Source organism: Solea solea, chromosome 1, assembly GCF_958295425.1.
Source record: "Solea solea chromosome 1, fSolSol10.1, whole genome shotgun sequence".
Classification (NCBI taxonomy): Eukaryota; Metazoa; Chordata; class Actinopteri; order Pleuronectiformes; family Soleidae; genus Solea; species Solea solea.
Genome location: NC_081134.1, coordinates 36,880,174 through 36,898,821, shown reverse-complemented (window position 1 = coordinate 36,898,821; position 18,648 = coordinate 36,880,174). Strand labels below are relative to the sequence as shown.

General features: G+C 38.6%; 2 protein-coding genes across 2 annotated transcripts; both read left to right on the top strand.

Moving 5' to 3' along the window:
• The first annotated feature begins 1,734 nt into the window (after positions 1–1,734).
• LOC131440751 (ADP-ribosyl cyclase/cyclic ADP-ribose hydrolase 1-like) lies at positions 1,735–9,454 on the top strand. The gene is made up of 8 exons (XM_058625033.1): positions 1,735–2,002; positions 3,695–3,821; positions 4,585–4,720; positions 6,330–6,412; positions 7,365–7,438; positions 8,697–8,783; positions 8,896–8,979; positions 9,063–9,454. Exons 1-8 carry the CDS (start codon positions 1,824–1,826, stop codon positions 9,118–9,120), a joined length of 828 nt encoding a protein of 275 aa, XP_058481016.1. The 5' UTR covers positions 1,735–1,823; the 3' UTR covers positions 9,121–9,454.
• Positions 9,455–14,152: 4,698 nt separating this feature from the next.
• Positions 14,153–18,438, top strand: LOC131467088 (TNFAIP3-interacting protein 1-like). Its single transcript, XM_058640811.1, has 9 exons — positions 14,153–14,580; positions 15,852–15,955; positions 16,037–16,127; positions 16,337–16,411; positions 16,513–16,578; positions 17,046–17,294; positions 17,425–17,502; positions 17,605–17,730; positions 17,825–18,438. The coding sequence occupies exons 1-9, from the start codon at positions 14,578–14,580 to the stop codon at positions 17,918–17,920; spliced, it is 888 nt and encodes a 295-aa protein (XP_058496794.1). The 5' UTR covers positions 14,153–14,577; the 3' UTR covers positions 17,921–18,438.
• The last annotated feature ends 210 nt before the right edge of the window (positions 18,439–18,648 follow it).

The window sequence follows — 18,648 nt, the reverse complement described above, 5'->3', positions numbered from 1 at the left end:
AACTAATTTATTGTCCAGTTTATTGGGTCCAGCCCTATAAAACTAATACACAGTGATAAAGCAGCCAAAAGCGATATATTATCCTCTTTAAAAGGTTCCAAGTTCAGTTTCTATCAAATTGTGCACGTTGTCTAAAGGACAGAAAGTGTACCTAATATTTGGGCAATAGATTTGCTCCCCAGTATTTTCTGCTCAGATATTAGAGAAATATAGTTATTATTATTATTATTATTATTATTATTATTATTGTTATTATTAACACCATAACACAGGATTACAAAATTAAATAACATTGGTATGTGTATGTACTGCATGTTTTATTAATTATATAGTTTACTTTTTTTTTCTAAATGATTATAAAAGGGTTTCGTTACAAATTTAAGAATAATCTGATGCTGTTAAAAAGGATAAATATCAAAAATCAAGATTATGTCGATATACAGACAGCCATGGTCTTTGACCTTGTGTCCTAAAGAATGTCCTCCATTTTCAGAACTTTGTCCAAATTATAACGATATATATATATATATAATATATCGAAACTGTGGCAAATAATTAATCAGAGCGAAACTGATTCATGGGGGTTTAAATCTGTTGTACAGTCTGTTTGTGTGACCAAAGTTCAGCCTCTGAAACATGTGCTCATGTAATTTAATCTTGCATAACTCCTGCCGAACTTGGAACCATAACATGACCCTATGATTTCACTTTCATTAGCAAATGAAAACTACAATAACCCTGTTTTACTGGAGAGCTTTCAGGGTTGGTCCTATGATACATTTCTCACTAATGATGGCTTCTGTATGACCTTTGACCCTCCACCTTTTGAAGTTTTCTGAACAACCTCCAATGTGCACAAGGCCGTAACTGAACGTGCAGAATGATAACGTAAACACACGGCGAATAAAGTGAAGACTGGTTTCCACGATTCCTAATCCTTGGATTGTGAGTTTTTTTTTGTGAAGACGTCACTAAACATAACAGACAACAGTCGCACTGAACAAACAACCTGGAGTAAAATAAACACCAGGCACTTGTTTTTCTAGTTCCTTATATATGTGAAGTGAATATTTTATGTACATATATAGAGTATATGCATGTGTTTATATATCATTAATACATTCAGTCTGTCATTCATCCTATATTATATTATATACAGTATAAAATGTAATAGCTATATAGTGTACATTATATCATACACATACATATGTGCAGTATATCTATACTGTATATAACTCATCATGCATTCATTTCATCCTAAATACATTATAAATGATATTATTATAGATGAACATATATTCTACGTACTATTATCTATCCATTATATAGTATATCTATAAGTGTAAATGTGTATATACAGTATATATGTATATATATGTATTTATATATGTGTGTGTGTATATATACAGTATATATATGTATAATATTTTCTATCCAGGATACATTATCCATACATGAGATAATGTAATGATTTGCGTGTCTGTGGATAACACCAATTCATTTGGTCTATATTATATACAGTATTTATAGCATTACATAAAAATATATTATATACAGTGAAAAATATCTTTATATCTATCTATTTAAAATGTTTATTTACTTGTTTCTTGGTTCGTTCACGTGACAGTAATAATCTGTCTCTCCCACCTCGACTGTAAAAAAAACACAAAACGCGCACACGCGCAACCGAGCGTGTCGCCCATAAATAGACGTGCGACAGTGAGCGAAGTTCAAAGGCAACAACAAGGTGCGACGCAACAAGTTGCAGGAGAGGACAGCTGAGCAGCGGAGGAGTGCAGTTCAGTCTTTCAGACTTTATTTTAATGGAGCGAGAATATCGACCTTCGCACAAGGGGAGGAGATGCCTGATCGCGTTCTTAGGTGTCTGCGCTATTATTCTACTAGTCATTATTGTTGCCGTGCTGCTGGTTTTCGTCATCAAGGATTATGAAACAAATCAACTGGAAAAGAGTTTCCTGACAAGGTGTGAGGCATTCGAGGGGTGAGTGTTTGTTTTTGTATTATTATGATATGACATATGTCAGCTTTACTCCACTGAATCACCTCTATTATATCTTCAAAATATGTGTAGTTTATTTTTAGTTGCACTAGAACAATAATAATAATCACAACAATAATAGCAACAGACAACTCAATGGTTGCACTGCATGGTTACATTTACTCAAAATACTGTACTTTACTAGGCTTTTTGTGTACTTTTTAAAGTAATTTAGTAAACTGTACTTGGCTACATTTTAAAAAACGCTCGTTACTGAGCCGAAATATAAAATAAAAAATTATACATTCATGCACCGGAAACTTTGGCAGTGAATGATGATGAGGACAGATGAATGATGATGGTGACAGGATGATGAGGACAGGTGAATGATGAGGACAGGTGAGTGATGAGCACAGGATGATGAGAACAGGTGAATGATGATGAGGACAGATGAATGATGATGGTGACAGGATGATGAGGACAGGTGAATGATGAGGACAGGTGAGTGATGAGCACAGGATGATGAGAACAGGTGAATGATGATGAGGACAGGTGAATGAATGATGAGGACAGGTGAACGATGAGGACAGGTGAATGATGAGGACAGGTGAGTGATGAGCACAGGATGATGAGAACAGGTGAATGATGATGAGGACAGGTGAATGAATGATGAGGACAGGTGAACGATGAGGACAGGTGAATAATGAGGACAGGTGAATGAACAATGAGGACAGGTGAACGATGAGGACAGGAGAATGATGACGAGGACAGGTGGATGATGAGGACAGGTGAACGATAGATGAATGACAGGTGAGTGCTGAGGACAGGTGAATGACAGGTGAATGATGAGGACAGGTGAATGATGAGGAGGACATGTGAATGATGAGGAGGACAGGTTAATGATGAGGACAGGTCAATGGGAGTTAATTAAGGTCCCTGAGTAAATGAGAAAGTTAAAACATTTGTGACCTTTGACCCATTTTGACCGATACTAATTGTGTTTCCATATTTCATTGTGACTTTAATTTGTAAAGGTTTGTCTTCAATTCAAAATTAATTAATGCAAGATTTATGTCCCCTTGTCATTTTTGCATGTCACAAGAAATAACCCCAACTTTGTTTTTTTTTACTTTAACTTGAGTACATTTTTAGACCAGTACTTTTACTTGAGTAGAATATTTCAGTACTAAAGTAAAGTAAAGCGCGGTGAAGTGTGGTGATTCTGAACTTGGAAAACATGGAACAGATGTGCAAATGTGCACTAAATTATCAAATCTTTAACTACAAAATAAAACCAAATAACTTGAGCATTCTCGAGCAATCTGAACATTTTTTAGATATCTAAATATATTTAAAGATATCTAGATTTCTTTACTATATTAAAATATATTTTTTCCATACACTATTGGGGGCCCAACCTGGTGAATTTAAAAAAAATAACATGCATAAAATGAATTTGTAATTCATTTACCGAACGTCATCAAAAATGATACTGATGATGAAATGATTTCTGTAAATGTGCTTTTGTCAGGATTGATATTTCCATTTCTTTAAAAGTGGTTTCCCAGATAAGAAAGTTTGGGAAACACTGGTTTACTGTGTATAATTAAAAAAAATAAATGTATTTTTTTACATGTTAATCTATGTCTGTGGAAATAAGCAGATGTGAGCAGATGTTTTTATTGTTTTTTCCAGATACAACTGCGAAAAGATATGGATTCTTTTCAAAAATGCGTTTGTGCAAAAGGATCCTTGTAAAGTTCCCATGGAAGCTTATGATCTGCTCTTCACTGCAGTGCCCACGAAACCTTCATGCAACAGAGTAAGACCTGGATCATGCTTTCCTTGCTCTGTATCTGCACTGAGCAGCTTCACATGGTCTACGTCCATGGTTTTCAAACCATAGTGCGTGTATCACCAGTGGTACGCAAGCTTCCTCTGGTGGTACTTGAAAGGAAGATCAGAAATACTGTTCTACTGTTTATACCATTGTATGTGATCGAGTAAAGCTGAGGAATTTTGTGCACAGAAAATTTCTCTCACTCCATCTTAATCTAATGTCACTATACCAGTTTGTGAATTATGTGAGGAAGAGGACGATGATGAGAGAGCAAATCATCTTATTGGGAATAAAATCTGCCTCCTGTGAAAAGTCTGTCTTTTTTTAGGGCCACTGAAGAGAAAAAAATGTAATCTTTCGAGAATAAAGTTGTAATATTAAGAGAATAAAGTCGTAATATTATGAGAATAAAGGCGTAATATTATGAGAATAAAATCGTAATATAATGAGATTAATGTCGTAATTTTACAAGAATAAAATCGTAATTTTATGAGAATAAAATCGTAATTTTATGAGAATAAAGTCGTAATTTCATGAGAAAAAAGTCATAATATTATGAGAATAAATTCGTAATTTTGCGAGAATAAAGTTTATTTTTCATCATTATCTAATGTATTATTATTAAATAGCATTAGCTTTTCATTGATCATCTGAGATTTTGCCTGAATAATATCTACGACTTGATTCACATATTCTTATTTGCTTTATCAATGGATATTAAGTCATATTTTTTTGTGGGGTTTAGATGATGTTCTGGACCAAAACAAAGGATTTCGTCCACGAATTCACAGGGAAGAAAGATTGTTTCATTACACTGGAGAACATGCTGCTGGGATCAGTCCTAGACGGCCTGACCTGGTGTGGAAAGGAGAACAGCGATGGTAAGAGCCTCCAGGCAACAGACTGACACAAACTCTGATCCGGCAACATTTTAGTTGAATGGCAAAACACTGTTTCGTCACTTTATGTGGGAGTGTGTTTCATGCTTATGCATCAAAGAAACATGAGGGATTAACGATGACATTTGTCATAATTGCTGCCGTTTCATGCCAGAGGTTGTATTAATGAGGCCCACAGTTAAAACACGCCAAGTCATGTTCGGTGTCTGACACATGCAGTAGCCTTCAATCAAGAGAGACTGCAACAGAAGCGTCCGTGCTCGACACTGGTTCATAACATGTTTATAAGAAGTTCACATTTGGCAGGAAGCTGCCATTTCTTTTAATTATGGTTTTTAAATTGGTCATTTTCAAGGTATCATCAACAAACGCAAGCTTCTACATGACATCGTTTTCCTTGCCGGGCACTTTTGAGCTTCACCCCTGCTTGTTCTGAGCCTACATCCATTTGATTTAATTTAAAAACCAATGCAGTCATATAAAAACGTAGTTACACAGCAGTAGCAATGTATGTCTGTAGTTTTTCCATTTGCAAACAAACCATGACATGACAGTTTTTGCAAGCAGGCGTGATGTGTCATGATTCATCATCTTTTTTTCCTCTAAATGGCAAACAAATTGAAAAGTTATCTACGACTGGAACGTCGTTTAACTGTGCATAAGATGTTTTTGAAGTTTGACCTGTTGAGAAATTGCCTTTTTCACTTTATAGTTCATGACCACGGTCTAACGCCATGTCGTGCCACAATTTGGAGGCTCATGACACTTTGGACTGTGACGAAACCTCCACTCGAATGAGAGTTGGAGTTATTGTCAACTCGTGTGACTCACAGGTTCTTAAAATGACAGTTCGAGTTCAGTTTTTGTATGTGCTGTCATAAAACCTAATCGTGCTCAAGTCCACAATATTAAATAAATTTACCTTTTGTTTCTCACTATAGACATTGTTTTTCAAGTGGAAAACTCACTCATTGCTTCGCACCAAAACTCCATACAGAAAATAAGTGTTTTTAGTTCATGGGACACACACGAGATGCTGGTGTGCTGCCGCCTCATAAGTAACACTTAAGTCACAAAGTAACACGTCTGGGCTTAATAATGGAGGCAGCAGTGGACCAACAACTCCCGTGTGAGATGATGTAAAAATCGCAGGATTTTTCTATGGCCTTTGGTTTAGGGAGCGAGTGAGCACAAACGTTGGTTTCCAGTTGGAAAAGGCTGTCAGAGCGAGCATCTGTGTCTCATTTGCTACACAAATAAGGACTTGAACTAACTAGCTTGTAAAAACACCTCATAAAACGTGTTGTTTTTTTCCCCACATCAAATGTAAATACATTTAGCTGTCATTAAACTTGGTGAAATTCCAAGAAGGAAAAAGTTCCCTAAGATGTTCCTACAACTCAACAATTGTTATTTTCTTATATTGAATGATCTATCTTTAAGTAGTTTACGCCCATTTTTCTGTTTCAGCGTGGTGACAGTATGTGACAGTCTGAGGTTTCTGTTTTTGTATCTCACCTCAGCAAAACCTCCTTCCAGCAACACTGAAAAGACCTGAATTTGTGTGTGGGGGGGTTTTTTTTGGTCCTAGAAATATTCACAAGTGGCTGCCCAGGTTGGACTGACTGTGAGAATAACACTGTTCGCTCATTCTGGAACAAAGCGTCAACTGAAGTAAGTTATCAACCATAATATAAAGTAGGATGAAAACACATATTTGGGAGTTGCAGCAAAAACTCTCCTGTGTATAAGTGATTGTGATGGTAAGAAAAGAAAAGAAAGGTCATTCTCTCCTTCTCTCTCTCTCTCTCTCTATTTCTCCCTCTCTGCTTCCTCATCAATGAGGCTTTGTGCTGGTCTCCATGGAGCCACATTGCACAGCTCTCTCTCCTGAGCCACTGACGGCAACCCACACATTCACAGGAGCCCTCGCAGCTTCACATAAGCGTTAGTGAAAACACAGCTGCTCAACTGGTCTCACCTATAATGAAACATTTCCAGGTGTTATAGATCCATAATTAGACAGAAAAAAAACAACTGTTTTTCTTCTGACATTATTCTGAATTCATTTTATTTGAATTACCTCCACCTAGTGTTGGCAAATATATTGACATTATATCAACATTGTGACACGAGACAAGATACGAGATGACATTTGCCTGTTTTTTTTAAATGCAGCTGCGGAACTGATATTAAGGCATTTACTCAAATATTACAAAATGTGTGTATTAAAAATACATGGAATTTTTGATCCATTTATAAAATATACGTGTGATGATGTGTGTCGCTGCAGAATTTGACCATATCCTTAAATGTTAAGGCAAAGTAGCACACCACATGTCTAAAATTAACACTTTACACTTTTACACATGGCCAACCAAAGGAATTGGTCTTGTAACCAATATGAGGGGTTGCCAGTTCAAATCCCAGGACAGGTATGGGGTGCCCCTGAGCAAGGCACTAACATAGAACAGCTATAGCAATTACTGTATATATATGAATATATATATATATATACATATATACGTATATGTATGGATTTTGGTGGTGATGCAGTAACGGAGGAGATTGAACCAAAGTCTTACTTAGTTTCTTTGGAGTTTGACGTCTTCTGCCCTGTGCATAGTTTGCAGATGCCGCCTGCGGTGACGTTTCGGCGATGCTAAATGGATCCATCGCGACGCCGTATGCCCCCACGAGGTGAGTTGCTCCGCGCTGCCCGACACTGGCTGACATGACTCACCTGGGGGGAAAATGTCAGGAATCTCACGTCTGACACGGCGGGAACAGCTACTTTGATCAGATTCTTTGTGTTTTTGTCTCCTATGTGATGTATAATTAAGAAGCTGATATTATGCATCGCTACAAACCACAGAAGCTGCCTTCTCACTGTTGTTGTTTTTTTTTAACTATTTATAAAAGAGCTTATGTTTGTTTTATGGTAAGTTTATTCTCTGCTGTTTCATTATTTACCTCCTAGTGTGAGCACTTTGAGCAGGGAAATGTGTTCCGGGCATGATAGATGAAATTCCTGTCCTGCTTCTTTGCTTTTACTCAGCTCTGGCTACAGAGCAGACATCCTGTAAACATCATTTTCAGACTATGGAAATCCCTGTCATGGTTCTCTAAAGCCTTAGATAATGTCACCAGTCTGACGCTGTAAAAAACTAAAGGAATGTGGTCAGCTGTCTGACGAGAAGGTACCAAATCTTTTGAAGAAGTGTTTGGAAATGACTTAAGGGGGGGATTTTACGAGACACAGGTGCAACTCATTAGGGCAGGAAGCAAAGCTCGAAGAGACAGACACAAGGAAGAGGTTACAAAATAAAACAGGAAGTGAACAAGAAAGGATACACAGGAGAAGAAAATAAAAGAGGAAATAACTCACAGTGCACAAACTGAAATACACATTTTAAGTTTCCTTCACCTCTACTGCCTCTGCATTTGACCAAGAAATTCAACATACATCTGGACGTTTATACTAGTTTTAAAAACAATGTTAATTTCCCTGGTGGATCCAGGTGTATTATTGTTATTATTTTGTTCCTTCATTAGTGGGATTCTGTTTATTTTGCAAGGTGAAGGTAATTTCCATTACTGGGAATACAGTAGATACCGGGAGAACAAGTTGTCATTTGCAGAGATGCAGGCTTATATGGGACTAATAAAATCTTGAATGCACAATAATTGTCCATCAGAAATCCTTATACGTCTTCTTTTATTACTATTGCAACATTGTATGTTTCTCTTTTCAAATAAAGTGAATCATAGTTGATACTAATATACTGAAATTCATAAGAAAAGTATAAGAGAGAGAAAGAAAAACCATACCTACAGTAAACACTGAACCCCAAATGTGTCCGCAGGTATAATTTTTGCCACAGTGTGTGAAAATCCTGTAAATTACAGTTCGTTTTCAAGTGCTTTTTCACCTAAATCTTTTTGTTTTTGCCGTCAGTGTTTTTGCAAGCATCGAAGTCAAGAGATTTGCCTCCCCCAGGGTGAGAAGCCTGAACGTTGTTCTTGTCACAGAGGAGAAAGATGTGTAAGATTTCTTCATTTCTTGTCAATATTTCTATGAAACGTACTTGTGAACTTACACTGTAAAAAAGCCTCCATAATAAAACCATGCTTTCTGTATCGTTTCCTCTCCTCAGGACGAACTGTACGAATGCGTCGTTAAAGAATTTACAGAACGACCTGGATAAAGGGATTAAATACAGCTGCAAAGAAGTGGCTGAGTGAGTAAAACGTTCACGTGCGAGACAAGGATACACGCACACAAGTGTCTTCTCTAACTCTGTTTTTCCAACTCTTTTTGTAGATCTCAGCTCCAGGAGTGCAGCAATAATCCTGAAAAACCTTGTGGGCCATGTTGGTGAAAACGTCAGATTATGAAAATCAACAACAACAAACAAGCGGTGGACAAAGAACAATAATAATAATAATGCTATTTTCCGACTCTAATGCCTCGTTGTAAACAACATAGTGCACATATGAGGTGACTTATATTCGTATTTTGTACTTTTCATACCTCTGAAGCAGTTTAACTTACTGTGAAATGTGTCATTTTGCATTTAAAAAATGCTAAATTGTGTCATGTACTGTAGAGTTAGTGCTCCCGTCCTTATACTGTATATACTCTGACGCTGACAATTGTTCTCTAATTTTACTGTAATAATGTTCACGAGTATGAGGCTGTGAGAAATAATAATACATTTATTGCGGTGCACACTGACTAAGTTGAATTTCCCTCACTTTGGTGGACAAGTAGATAGTTAAATAAATATAATTTTGATATTAACAAGACTGTAATATCAACAGGCCATGGTGGTGGTGCACTGTGACACCCAGGATTTAAATAGGTGAAGTAGAAATACTTGCAATATTTTCCAAACTTTATACACGGAACCTAATTAACACCCATTTTAAAACATGATCTGTGCTGAGAGCACATTTTTCACATAGTTTGTGAGGTCTGTCAAAAGAAAATGCCACATCACGGAGTGTGCCGCCAAAACAGGAAGCTCCAACTGTTTACCTGAAAGTCTGAGTTGTCTCCACAGCTCACACATAATGTGTGAGACGAGCGTTGAGATGTTGTGCGAGACTCAAACAGGAGAGGCAAAGGCAAACGTTTGCACACACAACACATTACGGCGCGTGTCACGAGGATTTATGTCGTTGCAGCCCTCTGCAGTTTAACAGTGGGCGGAGTCTTGGGCAGACTGGAGTAAAGAAGGCGCATTGAAGTCTTATCTGTAAAAGACATTTGGACTTTGTGATCTATAGCTGACCTATATGGCCTGACGCCCAGCTAAAAGCCCAGCGTCAGCATTAGTTCTCAACGCAGGTCATGATTGTCCTGGTGCTTCACTTTGTTCCCTTTCAAAAAATCCCCATGGTGAGCCATCGCATGTCCTGTACAGGTGATGGGATGGGACCAGTCAGAATCAAAACAATGAAATTTATACCAGTAAACATCCTGTGTTTCCATCATGGTACAGTTTGGGTCTCATTTTCATCCTCTTCCCCACAACAAGTCCTCCAACTGAAACTATGGGTCGTTTTTTCCAATCCTAAAATATAATTATGGGTCGTTTCGGCCAACCCCTGAATATGACCTAAAGGTATGTTTTTAGTACACTGGTGCGGTATTTTTCAACTCAAATATGCACAGGTGTTGAACAGGATAAGGCAGTAAAAAAATTAAAAAATATTAAAAAAGGTGGTATAGTTAGGGAGTCAAACCAGTAAAACAGAGATATGAATGAGAAGAGGACAAAAGTCCAAATGAATCGAAACAGAGGTCAAGTTCATTTATGATATAAAATGAACTTCGAGCTTTTTCTTATTCAAACCACATAACCAAACTCTAGTTAGTATATTCATGTTTCCCTCAGCATTTGTATTTCTGCTAAAATGTTATATGAAACTCAAACCTGCTCCCGCCTGGGGGCGGACTGAGATGTGTGTAAATTTGCAAAACCACTTAAAACACGGGCACAGAATTGAAAGTGATCTGCTGCTGCTGCTGCTGCTGCTGCTGCTGCTACTTCTGTTTTTTACACATGTAGACTCAGGCCACCAAGTCTTCTATCTTTCCTTTTTATGTGTGTGAACAAACGGACGTGTGAGTGTGTGCCGCGGCACAGGCAGGAACTCTTCAGAGCGGAGTTTCGTGTTGCGGATCTGAGTGAGATTGTTTTGGCAGGAAAAAGGAGGCTCGCCAAGTTGAAACCTCCTCTTTCCTTTTTGGTGACTTGCTGCTGTGTCACACGTCCCGTAAACAGGCCGCGTTGGTGATGGGAAGGGGGCGTTCGGGGCTCTAAGTGCTACAAATGTGACATGACGGAGGCCCCTTCTGTACAAACCACAACGCCGGTGTGCTGTGAGAAACACTGTAGTGTCAGTAAACACTGTCACGATTTGAGTCACTGGCTTTCGCACTGCACAGCAAATGATTATCTTTTTATAGCACGTTTAAGGCCGTTGAGTCAAGGCCAAACAAATATAAAAATGTCAACAAACTCAACTGTTTATACAGTGACAACCGTCAAAAACTCATTCTGCTGGTTTATACTTAACATTTTCAATTTGCACTGAAAGTTTGAAATTTATATTTTTTTCACAGTTTTCATCCAGTTTTGGTTGTTAATTAAAATAAAGACAATTTCTTATACGTTTGCAATCACCTGATAGTATGAAGTATTCTTTTTTCTTTTATTACACCAGAATGAACCTTTTATATTCATATCAGTTGGGCAAACTTGAAGATGCAACATTTGACCCACTGTACCTTTAATGGATGATTTAAATCCATGTCTCAATATGCTTCACCTAAGTGCCGTTAGACATGGTTTTGTGTTGTTACCTGATCCTGATCTCCTCTCTCGAAGGGGATTCCTGGGTCAGAACCTATAGCTGAGCGTTTCAGTTTCATGCTGACGTGTTACGCACATTTCAGAAACAATTTGTGCTTTGTCAAATTACTCTACACTAAATCTGTACAGGGGCCAGGAATAAATGAGTGAGGTGAGATGAATAAATGGAAACCACCACGTTTGAGTTAAGTCAGCAAAAGCGCTGATCATTTAAAAGCTGCGGTGCGTAACCTTGGGTGGTTTCTGTCATCATTATTCTGCCTCTTTCTGTTCCATGTGACATCGTTTCAACAGGCTCCGTCAGGCAAAACTATCAGAACTGACTGAGGGAGAGTTTGCGTGTGTGCAGCAGCAGCAGCGCAAGGGGCGGGCGGAGACTACAGGCATTCATCCTGTCGAACTGCTGAACATCCAGGCTTTTCTCCTCTTTGTGTTTTCAGTCGTACTCCAACCCGCGATCCCCCGTCTGTCTTGACATAAAACAAATCACTTCCTGTGCGCACCACTTTGCTGGGAAACACAGAGAGAGGCAAGATGTAACATTACATTTCTGTATATCTAACTACAGCCGAACGTGTGCAAACTTATTTGCTGCTGCTATGGACTGCTATGGACGGATGAATGCAGGGGTGTTGCAACTTCCTCAGTTGAGATGGGGGCCTTGAAAAGGCTTGATTATCCCACACGCTACCATGTAGAGGAAACTGCCACAACCCCGTGATCAGAAACCCCATAATGAGGCGCTATGCCACTAGCTCGCTGCTAACTGCTTTATAATTTCAGAGCGGCAACATATGAACCACGAAGGCCTGGTTCTGCGCTCCGCTCTCGCTCCAGGGTCTCGCTCGTGTCCCCGACGCCACAAATATGAGTAAGACCTCACTTTCTGAACGTCCCGTTATTTGTGTTAGCATCTGCACAGGTGCTAAAAAGTTTTAAAGCCATGTTTCTCAAACTGTGGTACGTGCACCACCAGTGGTACGCGGGCTTCCTCTGGTGGTACTTGGAGGAAAATACTGTTCTAGTGTAGCAGGGTATGTGATCGCTGGATGATGAGCGAGCAAACGATCCACTGTATTTTAACGTTAATGCGTCGATGTTGTTAATTCGAGGGCTCAATATTTTCTCAGGTGGTACTGGGTATAAAAAGTTTGAGGTATCGGTTTTGTGTAATCATACACTCTGATCTGTTAACAGGGGCACTCTGTAAATTTCGCCATCTGATCTGCCCATGACTGTGGTTTGTGTGTGGCGTCCCTGTTGACCAGTTGGTGGCGCACTCAACAAAACACGCTTGAGGTTTTGAAACACGTCGGCAAGTACCCACACATGTACGAGTCAGTGCTCAAAGGATACAAAGACAAACAAAGGAGGGCTAACTCCCCATGACAAATCCCCACTATGACCGGAATAGAAAAGTTCACATGCTAGACTGAGCCTGGTTTAAAGCTTCAGCGAGTCAAAAAAAAAAAGATGCAGTTGTTCAGGTTGCATGTAAAGTCCCCCGTGGTACCCAAAGTCCCTTGAAATACCCCTGGATGGGTGATTACTATCGGACTCTCAGTGATGCAAATCGATCAATAAGACACACAAATACGGCGTGACACAAAAGTTGACTATTTTTGGGAGTCATGATTAGTTCATTATTTTCTCATGAACATCAAATACACTACTTTTTATGTCATAAAAGGGTTTTCACTCTCACAGTAACTGAAATAAAGGGAAGTAAGAGTTGAAGGAATCCACATAGACAACATTAAATAACGAAAAGTCAGCAGAGAGCAAACCAACACTCTGCTGCTCAGTTTCCCATCATTCCCATCAACACTGAGGGTTGGCAAAGGATTTTTCAAGCTATATGGAGGATCATCATCATCATCATCATCATCAGCAGCAGCAGCAGCAGCAGCAACTGCAGCAGTAGCGTGTTTTCCCCCGCTCCTCCTTCCGTGAAACACGTCTGACTCAACACCTTTGAGAACATCAGATTGTGTAAACTTTATGCTGCATGATTGTGTGACTTTCCCACAACCCACCAACCCACCAACCCACAGCGGACCAGACTTTTTTTTCTTTTCTTTATGTTTCTTCATTTCAGTGGTAGTGATTTTACATAATTCCGAACTCTTAAGCGTGAGCGGTTTTGACTCAGGCAGGAAGTGCACCGACAAGCTCGCGGCATAACACTGTAAAAAAATCAAAATCATATCATATATCATTAAAATATTGTCAACATTAAATTTGTTTTGGTAATAATTCATGATATAGACATATTTCCATTTAATTCAACTAAATTCTAAGTCTTATTTGACTTCAAATGACTTTATTTTTGCTTTATTGTTGCTTTTAAAGAGGTTCTTTTGCTGTGTGCATCACGTAATATTTGTGTTACATTAAATTTATGAAGTACATTGAAAAAAGAAAATGTTGACAAATTACTTTAATTGGTAACAGCCTATTAATGATGCTTATTTAGTGATATGGAATTATATACATAACCTGTTAAACATAGTTGGAATTAACTTACCTAGGTAATATTTTTAGGTTTCAAGTACAAAAATCCAAAACATTATTTCATTCTTTTTTAAGTACATAAAGAAAACGTTTTAAAGGAGCAGTGACAGTTAATATGACCCCTAACAAGAGATAAGAGCTGACACTGAAGGAGAATAAAACATTTTTTTTACAGTGTAATGTCAGATTTTTCTCTTAGTCATAATCCGTACAGTAAACACAGTGTTTATTACCGCTCATTCTGGGTGTTGACCAACTACTTGTACTTTCCTTTCCTTGATTGCGTGCACTGGCTCAGCCTAAATAGGGAATTGCGACAGCTGATTGGACAGTGCAGGTTTTACTACGTCACACAGGAGCATCAGTATAATAACATGCAGGGTCAGAGTGTGTTTCAAATCTCAGCTTCACAGACGAATCTGCTCTGATCACAGTCAAACTATGGTGAGTTTCTTTTTTTTTAATTCCATGGTTGCCGAGAATGTGAGTTTGTATAATTATATAGGTTTTAGGTGAAGGGAAAAACCTTCTTAAATGACCCAATATGACAGTTTGAGACGTTTTTAACAATCATATAAATACCTCATCAAAAACCTTAAAAGTTTTTTTTTTGTTTTTTTTGTCTTTTTTGGAATTATCTGAGAGCCCCACGTGCAGATAGAGCGTGAGTGAGATCACATGCATCTGTGAGCGCAGATTTCCTCTGTGGTTTTTGTTGGGGTTTTTTGAGTCAGTAGTTAACTTTTTTTCTTAAAAACACATGCTGCACTCTTTGTATCATCATCCACAGCCTGTTTCAGAGCAAACAGCAGATATACAGGATTCACAAAGAAAGGAAGTCAAAAAGAAAAAAATACCAGTATTACACTTTGAATAAATATTCATGTAGTAGAATACAATAAAATGTACTTAAGGTGAAGTGAAATTACAGTATCAGGACTTGATTAGAATTAGAAATGTTAATAAATAAAGACTCAAAGCAGTCTGATGTAAGAGATTAGATTACTTTATTAATAATTTTACTTAGACTATCAATTTGGCCTGTGTTTAAATTGATATTTTAACTTAGTATCTATTAGGGCTAATCTGTCGATTATTTTCTTGATTAATCGAGTACTTGTTTGGTCCATAAAACGTCAGAAAATGTTGATTGTTGTTTCCCAAACCTGGAAATTATGATGTTCTTAAACGTCTTGTTCTGTCCACAAACTGAAATGATTAATTGTTTAATGATTTCTTTGTTAAATGGAGCAATTTTTCTTGTTTTAATTATTACAAAAAACATTCAAACCGATTAATCGGTTATCAAAATTGTTGCCTAATTGATTACTTTGGTTTTATTAGCAAGCCATTGATTGAATAATCAACATTTAACATTTAAACATTTAACTTTTCTCATGAAAACATGAACATGCTTGTGGACAAATCTGCTTACAGTAAGATCATGTGTGTTACAGACGCCTATAAATGTTTAGCAGTGTATTGTAAAATAGATATAAATATATTTAAATATTAAGAAATATTATGAAAATGTTCTCATGCTATGACACACAGGTGAATATTTCACTTTAAAGGTGCTTATCAGTAATGCAGAATTAAAATATTAATTATAATATATATATATTATATTATAAGTAAAACTAATAAATGGATAATTGTATTTTGTTTTGAGCTTTTATTTCAAAATCGGTGTCTTCTTTCTTCTGTGCTTCAAGTCCCTGCGTGAAATCATGATGGACAAACAACCAGAGGAAAAATCGCAGGCCAGAGACAACAAACGTCCTCACAGATTATATCCATCACTGCCAAACGTAGACAGGTGAGGCACGTCATTATTTACAGAAAATAGGGAATAACATCTTTTTTTTGAAGCTGCTATAAACATAAATCGTGTTTTCAGTTATGAGATCTGCAAGTTAGACGGCTCCATCGGTGAAAAGCTTCATGAGGCCGCAGAGTTTTGTCATGACAGACTGCTGGAGGACACGCAGGTAATATTAACAAACGCAAAACTGGAATATACACTTTCCGTTTCCCAGACCACAAGGAAATGACCGTGTTCTCTATGTTTACTGGAAGCCGTCAAGTGCAGAACTTCCAAATGTGTGTAACAGGAAGTCAGTTAGTGGATGTTGCCATGTTACATAATCGCCTGTAAAGATGCCCCACTTTGAACAGTTCCTCCCTATTTTCCCCTCAGCTGGAAGTGTCCGCTGCCAAAGACGACGCCAGACTCACAGCACAGATACTTATCTTGGAGAGGCAGAGGGAAGAGGTGAGCACATGTGAGAAGAAGTGAGATTTATGATCACTCCAGAAAACATGCATGTGGTTCCAGTGCTCATATGAGACTTGTGTTCTTTCTGACGCATTCAGGTTATTTCTCTTAATAAGCGATGGGCAAAGGAATATCAAACTATGGTGTGCTACTACAAACAGAAGGTAAGAAAGGGAAACCTACAGTATATGGTTATGTGGTCACCAGATATTGACACATTATCAACAGTGACTTTGCGGTGTGCTGACATTTCTGTGAACCAGCCTCACTGATAACAAGGACAAAACAGAATAAACTTAACCAAATACTCACCTAATAAGATCTATGTCTGCTTAAGTCAACACTAGCTCCAGAACACGTTTGCCACTTTGTAGACTGAAGCTCTTATGTCCCCGTAAGCTAAAAATGCTGATTTTCCTCCATGGAGTTTGGTGCAGGGGAGTAACCTGTTCACACACTTTGTTCTCCAACTGAAAAACACTGTCCAACAATGACCTCCTTTATATTTTGTCTGTGTCAATAATATCTTAATACTTCATACAACCACACAAAAACAAAGGAAAAAGCTGATGATTTGTGGAAAACATTTCAAAATGAATTCAACTTGTTTCGATTCCATTCAAACGCTCAGGTTCAGGATTTAAAGACACTGCTGCACTGCCACTTTGAAGAGGGCGCGTGTGAGGCAAGAGTGATGCCCATCGCCTCGTGCAAAAAACTCAAGACGCTCAAAGGCAAAGACGACACACAGGCTGGGGATGTGGATGTCGGCTCTGAGTTACTGGCGGCAGAGAAGAAGGTGCAATCGCTGCATGCGCAGAACAGTACACTGGCCAGAAGAGGGCAACATCAGCATGAGGAGATCAAAAGGCTGAACAAGGTGAGGCAGGTTATTTACATCATTCTATGCATTTCCCCTCCATGTTTGCCCCTTAGAAGTTGTGTGTGTTTGCGGCAGTGACAGCACATCCAGTAAAAGTAACATACCGTTGCTGTGTTTGTTCGTCCAGGCCCTTGAGGAGGCTCTTCTCACCTCCGCACCTCCTGGGATCAGCAGTGAAACGCAACAGGATGTGTGGAAACATCAGGTGAGCTGTGTGTCTGTGTGAAATAAGGGTTGGATTAGAAAAAGAAAAAAATTCCCTACATTCTGTATCTTTACATCATGTTTCCTTGTCCTACATATTTAGGCTGAAGTCTACAAGGAAGACTTCCTGACTGAGCGAAAGGACAGGGAGAAGTTGAAAGAGAAATACTTGGAGCTGGAGAGCCAGTTCAGGAAAGCTCGTCGTGAGCTGCGTGTCCTTAAATCTCAGGTGCGAAACCCTTTCTGTGCTGGTATTCTGCCTCATTTGCTATGATGAATACAGATTTAACATTAACGTTGTGTGTTTGTTTGTTGTTTCACAGGTGACTTGTACTCAGCCTCCACAAGTTGTGCTTGAATGCACACATCGAGTGAAGCGTCCCAACAACCAGGTTGACCCGAGGCGAGAGCGCTCTTGATGAACTGTGAAATTCAACGGCCTCTTCACGCTTTGTGTGTTTATATGTTTGGCTGCACTTTATAGAAGTCAACCGCTCGAAGTGGAGCGGCTGCATGAGGAGAAAGTGAGCAACGAGGTCAATCCACCTCCACTCCGACTCAATACCGTGAATATCTGGATGCACGCTTCTCTAGAGAGTGATATTAAATACCCAAGTGCGTGCAAAGTGTGTTACGTAAGCCCTCCTGACCTTACTTCTCCCTGCGTGACACGGGTCCCGAGGGAGATATCAGTTATTGCAAAGACAAACACTATTGACGCTGACGTCTCAAAGACACACCTGCCTCTGCAAAAGCTCATATACTATTTATTTTAAAACGTATACTCACATCTGAGCCACATCTGTTGGTTCATTTGGACCTGAGGCCTGTCAGAGTGGCAGTCTTTATTTTAACAGTTTATTTATGAATGTTTGTTGGTTACATGTTTGTAATTTCTCTTGTTAATTTATCACAAAAGTAAAACCACTGAATCACACGAGGGAGTCTTCGTTTTCATTTTGGAGTTCACTGAGGTCCGAGATCGGTGGAGTCTGGAGCAGTTTTTGTGGATTTTCTTATGTATTATTTTGTCTTTCACAAAACTATCTGATTCTACAAATAAAGGGTTACCTAAGAGGAACCTGGGCCAAAGCCGCAGGGCTGCGAGTGTTGTTGGTGCCATGAGTGGATTCCGTCAAAGGAACCA

Excerpts from the sequence above, each read along its gene's own strand:
- LOC131440751 (XM_058625033.1), top strand. The coding sequence starts at position 1,824 with ATGGAGCGAGAATATCGACCTTCGCACAAGGGGAGGAGATGCCTGATC. Across the intron at positions 7,439-8,696 it reads ACGCCGTATGCCCCCACGAG|TGTTTTTGCAAGCATCGAAG; the intron begins GTGAGTTGCTCC and ends TTTTGCCGTCAG. Across the intron at positions 8,980-9,062 it reads AGCTGCAAAGAAGTGGCTGA|ATCTCAGCTCCAGGAGTGCA; the intron begins GTGAGTAAAACG and ends CTCTTTTTGTAG.
- LOC131467088 (XM_058640811.1), top strand. Across the intron at positions 16,128-16,336 it reads GACTGCTGGAGGACACGCAG|CTGGAAGTGTCCGCTGCCAA; the intron begins GTAATATTAACA and ends TTTTCCCCTCAG. Across the intron at positions 17,503-17,604 it reads AGGATGTGTGGAAACATCAG|GCTGAAGTCTACAAGGAAGA; the intron begins GTGAGCTGTGTG and ends CTACATATTTAG.